The sequence below is a fragment of the Dipodomys ordii genome, unplaced genomic scaffold, assembly GCF_000151885.1.
Source record: "Dipodomys ordii isolate 6190 unplaced genomic scaffold, Dord_2.0 Scaffold95, whole genome shotgun sequence".
Taxonomy (NCBI): Eukaryota; Metazoa; Chordata; class Mammalia; order Rodentia; family Heteromyidae; genus Dipodomys; species Dipodomys ordii.
The window spans coordinates 4,740,696-4,751,942 of NW_012267311.1; the positions used below are offsets into that span (position 1 = coordinate 4,740,696).

At 38.7% G+C, this 11,247-nt stretch overlaps 1 protein-coding gene across 4 annotated transcripts in view; it reads right to left on the reverse strand.

Annotated features, from left to right (window-relative positions):
- The window catches only part of Rnf38 (ring finger protein 38), a 92,678-nt gene that overhangs the window by 30,404 nt on the left and 51,027 nt on the right, over nucleotides 1-11,247 (reverse strand). For all 4 annotated transcript variants that reach the window (XM_013026641.1, XM_013026640.1, XM_013026639.1 and 1 more), the window contains one exon: nucleotides 1,020-1,213. In XM_013026641.1, the coding sequence (XP_012882095.1) occupies nucleotides 1,020-1,126 (107 nt within the window). In that variant the 5' untranslated portion in view covers nucleotides 1,127-1,213. The remainder of the gene's footprint in view (nucleotides 1-1,019; nucleotides 1,214-11,247) is intronic.

Below are 11,247 nucleotides of genomic sequence, written 5' to 3' on the forward strand. Positions count from 1 at the left end.
ATATATATATATATATAAAAATAAATGTCCCCCTTACTTGGAAATACTGGGGTTTAAACTTAGGGCCTCAAAGCTTATTAGGCAGGTACTGTACCACTTGGACTATGCACTCATCCCTGATGTCCCACTTTTGTAATGTCCCACTTTAGGGGTCATACCTACATTGAGGGTTATGATTTCAACATATAAAGGGTTTTTTTTGGGTGGGGAATAAACAGAAATATCTAGTCCATAATGCCTTCCTAACTCAGATTATTACTATTCCTTTGATTATTAATATCCTAGACATGAAAACAGGTATCTGATCCCAATGAGACACCAATTTCCCTGGAATAAGGAAAGTATGATCTTAAGCAACTAAAGAGGAAACAGTTCAAAGAAGAAATACTATCATGGGACTAAACCCATGGACTAGGGGACTGAAAGGTGAACTAAAATTTAGTCAGACTTTCATATGACAATATTGTAAGAAAAAAAAGATTAAGCACCTTTGATTGCTTTATAAGAATCAGAGGAATACAAATGGAGTAGAGAACAAATAGTTCATTTCTAAGATTTCCATATTATTTTACAGTTAGAAATTATAGAATGCATTTTTCAGTAATTAAGACTGTAGAAAAGCCCATAAGAAATCCTCAAGCTGATATTCCTGGCTGTAATCCCAGCAGACTCAGTTGGAAGAGAGATGGAAGAATCATGATCTCAAAGCTAGTCTAAACTATATGGTAAAGATCTTGTCTTTAAAAACAAACAAAATTAGTAGCAGATTTGTATAATATGGCCTGGATTTACTATAGGCAAATCACTTTAGCACCTTTCAATTTCTTCACTTGCCAATTAAAAGCTAAATGAATCTTAAAACCTAGCATAAGAACCTAAGTAACTTATAGTGTGAATGTACACTATTCATATACTGATGTGTTTATGAACTGCCTATAGAAACATGTTTTCTAGTGTTAAAAAAGTCTGCAGGCCTACCAATGGAGGAAAACTGAAGAAACAAATTGTACTCAACTAACCTTCTTCTGTTGCGTGCAGGTGTATTGCATCGTTCCCCTGAGAAGTGATGTTGGCTTGATCGAACTGAAGGGGGCTGCCTATTTGATGTCATCTCCCATGGTCGCATTGGTGGTGAGGGAGCTGGTGATGCTGATGTATAATCAAAGACTGAATGAGAGAGGCGCTGTCTCTTAGGACTTGGACTATCTTCACTCTGTCAATGCAACAAAATTGATCAACTTAATCAACTGATTAAGGATTTCAAATCATTGCATATATAATAGGTGTTTATTTGCCCTAAAAATGTAAAGAAGAATATTCATGCACTACCAATCCAAATTTAAAACTCTTAGAAAAATGCTAAGTGGAAATGGAGAGATGTACAGTAAGTAATCAGAAGTGAAAAATGGAGTGTTTCTGAACATCAAAAAAATATATCAAGTAACAATCTGATATATTTTGTATAGGTTGTTAACCTGATATATTTTTTTTTTTTGGTTCGTTGTGGGGCTTGAACTCTGGGCTTGGGCACTGTCCCTGTACTCTTCAGCTCAAGGCAAGCTCTCTACCACTTGAGCCACACCATCACTTCTGGGTTTTTGAGTGGTTTATTGGAGATTAGAGTCTCCCGGACTTTCCTGCCTGGACTGGCTTTGAACCGTGATCCTCAGATCTCAGCCTCTGGAGTAGCTAGGAGTACAGGTATGAGCTACCGCGCCCCCCACCCCCCAAAAAAAACTGATGTATTTTATATAGACCTTTCACACAGTACTTCCACCTTCTCTTTAAATTCTAATCTAAATCCAGGAGTTGGTGGCTTACACCTATAAACCTAGCTACTCTGGAGGCTGAAATCTGAGGATTCCAATTCAAAGCCAGTTCAGGCAGGAAAAGTCAGTGAGACCTTTATCTTCAATTACTACTAAAAAGCTGGAAATAGTGTTGTGGCTCAAAGTGGCAGAGCACTAACCTTGAGCATAACAGCTCAGGGACAGGGCCCAAGCATGGAATTCAAGCCCCAGGACCTGCACAACAAACAAACAAACAAACACTAATCTACCTGAGAAATTCACTATATTCTGTTAGTTATCAGTTAGCCTATTAGGCAGCTATGATTTGGTTTAAGAGGAGGTCTTCCTCCTAAGTTCCCAACTTCATTTTTTTTAACTGTATTTTTTTGGGTGGGGCGGGGGGTGTCTTTTTTTTTGGTACTGGGGATCAAACCCAAGATGCTGTACTTCCTAGGCAGGCACTTTGCCACTGAGCTACATCCCGGCCCACCAACTTTATTTTAAATCACATTCATCTCTCCTGCGTTTTGTTTAGGGGGCAGGAGCAAAACTGGGGTTGGAACTCAAGACTGCAAGCTTACTAGGCAGGCACTCTACCACTTGAGCCACATCTCCAGTCTTTTTGTACTTTCAGACAGGTTTTTGAATTTTTGCCCAGGCTGACCTCAGACTGATGCTCCTACCTCTTGTCTCCTGAGTAACGGGAAATACAGACATGTGCCACCCATACGTAGCTTATTTATGTGTGTATTGGGGGAGGGAGGGGGAGGGTTCCCTCACAAATTACTTGCCTAAAGAGAGAGAGAGAGAGAGAGAGAGAGAGAGAGAGAGAGAGAGAGAGAGAGAGAGAGAGTGTGTGTGTGTGTGTGCGCGCCTGACCTCTGGGCCTGGGCACTGTCCCTCAAGCTCTTCAGTTCAAGGCCACTTGAGCCACAGCACCACTTCCAGCCTTTTCTGCTTCTGTGGTGCTGAGAAAATCAAACCCAGGGCCTCATGCATGCCAAGGCAAGCCACCTTCCCAGCCCCCTCTCTCTTTTATTATACTTATACTTATTTTCTTTACTAAGGGTTACGTGGATAAATTAAGATTTATATAAAACAGATAATCAGTGGACCTAAACCATAAATTCTTTTTTTTTCTTTTTTGCCAGTCCTAGGGCTTGAACTCAGGGCCTGGATAGTGTCCCTGAGCTTCTTCTGCTCATGGCTAGCACTTACCACGTGAGCCACAGTGCTATTTCAAGCCTTTTCTTTTCATGTGGTATTGAGGAACTGAACCCAGGACTTTATGCATGCTAAGTAAGCACTCTACCTCTAAGCCACATTTTCAACCCCATAAGTTCTTACCCAAAATGTCAGAACTTAGTATATTGTTAAGTTTTCAAAAGTCACAGTTATGGGCTTACTAACTATAAACCTCATTTATTTAACTTACTTATCACTTCTCCAGAGTTTTCTATCAAATTCAATTTCCTGGTTAAATATTATCAAAATAAGCTACATGTTTTCCAATAAACCTCTCCTATTTTCAATCTACGACTACAAGTTCTAATTATTCAGGTATTAGAGTACTTTTCATGGCAAAATAACTGGTATCTTCTATGGACATATTAGCTACATATTAGATTTTTAAGGAGATAAGCATATGAAACATTATTTTATTTAAATTAGTAAGAACAAAGCATGTTGCTAAATGGTTACATTTGTTCATTCCAAATTATTTAGCAAGGTAGTCCAAAAACCATAACTATTTCTTTCTATACTTAAACTGTCATTATGTATTCAACACTGAGTATATTATACTGCAAAGCCTAATGCAAGTTAAGATACACAAGTATGAATTCTAAACACTACTGACTAAATGGAGACAAATGGATACATGATGAAGGTCAAATCAAGTAATAAAGCACTTAGGCTATAAGGTTTTACCATATTTCCAATGACGCTCAAATTGTAGGTTAACAATGTTCTTATTTCCCAACAAATGCATTTTTTTTTGCTTTTTAAATCAGTCAAAAGGAACTTAAGGCTGGGCACTGGTGGCTTAGGCCTGTATTCTTGGCAATTCAGAAGGCGGAAAATCTGAGGATCAAAATCAGCCCAGGCAGAAAAGTCCATGAAACTTTTTTGCTTTTGTGGGTCATGGGGCCTGAACTCTGGGCCTGGGTGTTGTCCCTCAGCTCTTCAGCTCAAGGCTAATGCTCTACCACTTGAGCCACAGCGCCACTTCCTGTGTTTTCTGCTTATGTGGTGCTGAGGAAATCGAACCCAGGGCCTCATGCATGCAAGGCAAGCACTCTATCACTGAGCCATCTTCCCAGCCCTCCGTGAAACTCTTATCTCCAGTTTACCACTAAAAAGTAGAAAACAGAGCTATGGCTCAAGTGGTAGAGCATCAGCCTTGAGCAAAATACCTAAGGGACAGTGCAACGAGGTCTTCAGTTCAAGCCCCCCCCCACCACCTTACTCAACTAATTTTTTACTAATAACTTCCAAGTTCTCAGTCATATAGTTATCTAATAAGTTAATACAGAATTTATTTTAAAAATTTAGGTCACAATTCAGCCTTAATATTGTAAAACATCCATTTGAAAAGTATCAACACTCCCATATGTACATTTGATGAACAGAAATTAGCATCTGCAACCAAACTTTCAATGATACATGTGGAAAAAAATGACAAAATAAATGCAATGATTTTAAAAGAGGTAAGGAAAGATAGTTGGAAAATTCCTTACATCCTTTTGTACTCTGATGCTTTCACACTGATGGAGGGAGGGGGTGGAAGACACAAAGGATAGGAAGTAAAGGGATGGCTATTTATTAGTTTATGAGAGTGTACCTTATTTCACTCAAAGTAACAGGAAACCAAGATGGATACTTAAAGAGAAGAAAACATGACTTCATCATGCCCCTCATTAATGTTACAACTCTTGGGAACTCCAAAGAAATCTTATTTCTGGAAAAGGGAAGGTATAGAAGGTATAACCTACAAAGAAACAATTTACATACTCCCTCCTCTCTTACTTGAACAAGATCTGTAGGAGACAAAAAAAAGTACAATGAAACTAGAAAGTACAATGGGATGTAGCTCAATGGCAAAGTGCTTGCCTAGCTAAGTGCAATGCCCAGGTTGGATCCTCAGTACCAAAAGAGAAAAGACCAAAAAAAAAGTTATAGAAATGGTAGCTCAGAAAGTCTGAAAAATAATTGTTCCAAATTACAGCAAGAAGTCAGAGGGTTCTAAGAAAAATGACCTATATCAAATGGATTACAATAGTATGAGCTAGAAGTGGTAGTTCGTACTTATAATCTCAGGTCCTGGGATGTCAAGTTTGAGTCAAGCCTAGGCTTCATGGCAAGATTCTCAAAATACACAAAAAGCAACTGTATGACTAAGAATTTGGAAGTTAGTAAAATTTAAGTACAGAGCTCTTCTATCATAACGATGCAGAGGATGACACTGATCAAGATGCATGAACTGACATGTTGAATTGAAACTCCTTTGTATTGCTGCTTAAAAGTATATAAAAAATAATTATTAATCCAGACAGTGATGGCTCATGACTGATCAGAAGGCTGAGATTCTGAGGAACGCAGTTTGAAGCCAGACCAGACAGGAAAGTCAATAGGACTCCTATCGCCACTAAACTACCGCCCCCCCCCCAAAAAAGAAAAGCTGGAGTAAAGATGTGGCTCAAGTGGTAGAGCGCTAGCCTTGAGCAAAAAAAGCTCAAGGATAGCACCCAGACCCAGAGTTCAAGCCCCAAAACTCCCCCTCCCCCCCATAAAAAAACCTCTTGCATTTACAGAGAATAAGCATTGTAAAACTTTAGTAAAGTAACTCTAAAGAGTTCTGGAACAATACCACACTCTGAAAATAGTACCTTACACACAACAAATGCATTTCAATGCACTGCTGAACTTAGAAAGACAAAAAAAAAAAAAAAAAGAGGAATTGAAGGATCCAGAAACAGGAAAACATCTTTTTTTTGTTTCTCTCTCTTTCTGTGTGTATCTATGCACACATATACTGTACTGGGGCTTGAATTCAGAGCCTCACACTCTCACTTTTTCACTCAAAACTGGTATTTTACCAACTTGAGCCACACCTCCACTTTCAGTCTTTTGCTGATTTTCTGGAGATAAGAGTCTGATGGATTTTTCTGCCCCAGATTGGCTTTTCAAACCTCGATCCTCAGATTTCACCCTCCTGAGTAGGTATGATTATAGGCAGGGGCTACCACCACCCATCTATTGTTTTTATAGTTGTCAGGAAGAATAGAAGATAAGGCATTGCTGAGCTTCCTTGCATGAAATCAAAATTTTCAAGTAGAAAAGCATAGAGAATCAACAAGGAAACATGTCTACTCTTTCTGGAATTTGAGCAAAGATTTCTTTCCTGAGAATTTAAATCTAAGTTCATTCCTCACATTCGCAGCTCAAATTTTTACTGCCTATGCTCAGAAATTAAAACTGTAGAAACAGTCCTATGCCAATGATTTATAAATATCTGATTGTTGGCCATACTTTAGTCTCTTATTAAGAAAGTCTGAAGGCCCAAGAAGTGGCATTTTTAAAGTGATTCCATGTAATGCTTAAATTCTCAAGGGAGAATTCAAATTTCTTGTTGATCCTATTCCAGTAAGTACCAAATAGTAACTTAAATCTATAAAATGTTAATTTAAATCAGGTACAATTAGTGCTTCTATAATACAGAACAGTATGCAGATACTATAGTACAGAATATTGATAAGTTTAGAGATCAAATACAGGAAGAAGGCAATAAATTATGTTTTTATACTTAGTAATAACAATCTGATAAAATGATGGTAGTGTTATACATCTATTAACCCTAACCATTTTGTAAACAAAACATCATTAGAAGTGAAAAACAACCTGACAGTGGAATAAAAATACTGCTTATGATCATAGAAAACCTAGTGAAGGGGAAAAAAAATCTTACACAAAGAACAGGTACATTATCTAAAAGTCTTGAAAATGCAAGATGTTGTGTCAAACTGTCCCCCAAATAAAAACAAGTTCCAAGTTCTACTAATATGTTTTTATTTCTGGTTTATTTCTGTAATGAGGATGTTTTATTGTGATATTTCTATTCATGTACACAGTCTACTCTGAACAAATTCATCCTGTCCACCATGTTCTCATTCCTCCCCTTTTTCCTCTCTCCTTTCCAAACAGTATTTGGTGGGTTTCATTATGTTATCTCGTGTGTGTGTGTGTGTGTGTGTGTGTGTGTGTGTGTGTGTAAAATGCTGATTCTATTCACCCTTCAGCATCTCATTTGTGTGTGTGTGTGTGTAAAATGCTGATTCTATTCACCCTTCAGCATCTCATTTCTCCTCCCCTTCCTTTGCTCCTCCACTCCTACACAGTGCCTCCTTTACATCTCATGTCCCATTACCATTACAATCATCAAGTTCTAGTATGCTAAAACGTTGATCTTCATCACCATTGCTGCATCCCAAGAATTTCCTTCCCAACGGAGCAAAAAGGTAGCTATGATAGGCAGTCAAGCAAAGTACTCAAATATTTTTTCTCCAATCATTATTCAGACCTTACACCTTTTAAATACAGAACGATCTAGCATCCACAATTTTCCTTTTAACAGCACATGACCACGAACAGCAAATTCTTACTAAATTTAAATCCATCTTAAATAACAAATGTAGAGAGCAGAGTCTCAGTCTACTAAGTGCTAAAATTATAGAAAGTGCCACAGCACCTGGGACAATTTTACTTTTTGCTATGGTAAAAATACAAAAGTCCAATACTGCTGGGGGAAGAGGGAGTGATCAAAGTTACTGTTTCTTTTAAGAAAATCAAAGAGCCGGGTGTTGTTAGCTCCATTGTTAGCTCAGGCTGAGATCTGAGGATAGTGGTTCAAAGCTATCCCAGGTAGGAAAGTCCATGAGACTCTTATCTCCAATAAACCACCAGAAAACTGGAAGTGGCATTGTGGCTCAAGTGGTAGAGTACTTGCCTTGAGCTGAAGAGCTCAGGGACATTGCCCAGGCCGAGAGTTCAAATCCTTTGACAGGCAAAAAATAAATAAAATTTCAGAGGCCTAATGTAGCGGCTCACTCCTGTAATTCTAGCTACGAAGGTTGAGATCTAAGAATCAAATTTTGAAGCCAGCCCTAGAAGACAAATCCAAGAGATTCTTATCTCCAACTAACTCTGCAAAGAACAGGAACTAGGAATGTAGCTCAAGTGGTTAGAGGACCTCTTCTATGAACAATAAATACAGTCATCACTTCTATAGAAACATTAAAATGCCAACTAAATATGTATCAAGAAAAATACAATATTCATGGTAATACTGCTTGTAATAATAGTAAAGAAGTAACAAAAACTCAGTATCCCTGACATAAAAGACGGTCCTATCCCATCCAGGAAAACACTCCTTTCCCCAGTTCTGTGTTCATGTTCTTGCTTGCATGCAACCATGCTCAATTATGCTGTTGGCCACTGTCACTAGAGCTCAATGGACTCACAAGCTTGTCCTGAACTGAAGAGTTCCATGAAATGACTGTGGTGTTTTATTTTCCCCTATTTTGTTCATTGTTAGTATTTAACACTCTCTCTCTCTCTCTCTCTCTCTCTCTGCGCTTGAATGCTCCTATGGTGTGATATAACCATCAATAACCATCAATGCTTTTCAGCTTCCAAAGCAGGTTTTGTGAAAACGTCATACAAAAAGCAGTGAATGGAACTAAAATGATGTGCTTCCTATCAACAGCTCAGCTCTTTTAGGAACATACAAAGTAAGAGGATGAAAATGTCAGTATTTTCATCAAAATATTTATTTTCAGTATGTAGTAACACTCAAGAAAATCAAGGTTTTGTGCCTTGGCTTATTAGAAATGGGGAAACCGCATAGCTGTGGACCACGATGGAAACAAAGTGACAGAAGCTACTGGATCACCCCTTTGGCAAACTAGTTAGCATATTGTTTCCCTTTCACTTGAACCTTGCAACTTTTATTATTTCTTAATAAAGGAATTGGGGGAGAGGGGCCAAGAAAACAATTTAAATGTCCGTTAAAAATACTCATAGTAGAAGAGCACTAAAATGAATCAAATAACACAGCCACAAACAAGAATAGAAATGGATTTCAAAAAGAAAAAGTACATGCTGGATGCCAGTGGCACATGCCTGTAAATCCTAGCTACTCAGGAGGCTGACAACTGAGGGTTGTGGTTCATATCTAGCCTGTGCAGAAAAATCTATGAGAGGGGCTGGGAAGGTGGCTCAGTGGTAGAGCGCCCTAGGTTCAATTCTTCAGCACCACATAAGCAAAAAGAAAAAAGCTGGAAGTGGTGCTGTGGCTCAAGTGGTAGAGCGCTAGCCTTGAGCTGAAGAGCTGAGGGACAGCACCCAGGCCCAGAGTTCAGGCCCCATAACCGGACCAAAAAAAAAAAAAATCTATGAGACTCTTATCTCCAATTAAGTGCGCGAGTTCATGCACACACATGCACACAAAGCTATTAATGGAGCTGTGGATCAAGTAGTAGAGCACTAGTACTCAGGCCCTGGGTTCAAGCCCCAGGACTGGCACCAAAACAACAACAACAAAGTGAAGTATATAATCTACTTTAAGTTCGGAAATAAAATTAAATAATACAGCATATTATATGCAGCAAAACCAGACAAAAATTCAAAGGGATACTAACCAGTGACTTAACCTAAAACACAGATATACAGACACAGATATAGGACAGCAGGTATATATAAGATAGAATGCCATATAGGAGGTTTGAAAGTATTGGTAATGGTTGACTTGTTAGTTTGCATGGTGTTTATAATTTGAAAACTAATGCATGAAAAATTGAAAACACCAGAATTCTTTTTACAGAGGCCTGACTGGGATTAATACAATATTGTCTAAAAGAAGCCCAAAAGTTTTTAGTAAAAGGTGACAAAATTAGTAAACTGGGTATGAATGACAAAATAGCTCAGAAACAAGCTTTTTGTTCAGTGAGAAGATTGGAAGTCAGAAACAACAGTAAGGACCCAGAAGATTAACACTTTCTATTTTTTCCATGACTACTCTACTTCCAAGATACAGTCAAAGCCATACTCAGGCAAGCTCATGCTTACAGTGGGATAAGAACTGGTAATTTTTTTTTTAATCCCTAGAAAAGGATGCTGAGGGAGTTCTCAAAGAGTTTTACCAAAGGTAAGGAAACAGAAAGGGTGTACTACAAAAAAAAAAAAAAAGCAAGAGTAAGGTTAAGTCTGCATAAAATGAACAAAAACAGTTAATCTAAAAGGAAGGGAAGTAGAGCTATAAGGAAGATACTTGGGTTAGGCCAAGGACAAGAAAGCACAAAACACATTAAGGTTGTTTTTTCCCAAGCAAAGGAAATGGCTTGGGTAAATTTTCCTTTTCATGTAGTAATCAAGTTGTTTTTTGGAGGGTGGTGGTAGTGGTAATGCCTGTACTGGGGCTTGAACTCAAGTCTTGGGTGCTGTCCCCTAGCTTTTTTTGCTGAAGGCTGGTACTCTTACCACTTGAACCACAGCTCTTTCAGCCTTTTGGTCGTTACTTGGAGATAACAGTCTGTAAGACTTTCCTGCCTGGGCTGGCTTCAAACCACAAGCCTCAAACTTCAGAAGCAGCGGGGTGCTGATGGCTCATGCTTGTAATCCTAGCTACTCAGGAGGCTGAGATCTGAGGAATACAGTTCAAGGAAGCCTGGGCAAGAAACTTCGTGAGACTCTTATCTCCAATAAACCACCAATAAACCAGAAGTGGCTCTGTAGCTCAAGTGGTGGAGTGCTCACCTTGAGCTTAAGAGCTGAGGGACAGCACCCAGACCCAGAGTTCAAGTCCCACGACTGACATTTAAAAAAAAAAGTTTGGAAGTAGCTAGGATTACACACACCAGTGCCCAGCAGTAATAATTTTTCTGTTTTTGGTGGTTTTTTAATTTGTTTTTGAGACAGGGTATCACTCTGTAGTTCAAAGTGGCCTACCCAAATTTAGCTTTGAACTCACAACATTTACTAGTTTCCTAAAGTTTAGGATTACAGGCCTGAATCACAAAACCAATTTTTAAAGGGGTTGAGAGACATGGCTCAAGTGGTACAGTGCTTGATAACCAACTCCAAGATCTACCTCAATCCCCATTATTACCAGTTAAAGGTAAGAGGTATAGCTGAAACTAATAAATTATCCCCAATTTTGGCTTGAGAATTAGTTGAGATATCAGTAACTCAAAAGGTCTACTTTTGATGGGGGGACCAAGATGGCGACGGGGCAGTAGGGAAACGCCACAGCTCTCTCCAACCAAAAAGAGAGTTCGAGTTCCAACGCTTAATCTCCCCAAGAGACCGACAACAACAAAAAGACGAACACTCAGAGAAAAACCAGAGGTGAGAAATAACAAAAAAAGAAAGAGAAGAAAAGAATTTCAGAACAGAGAAGAGC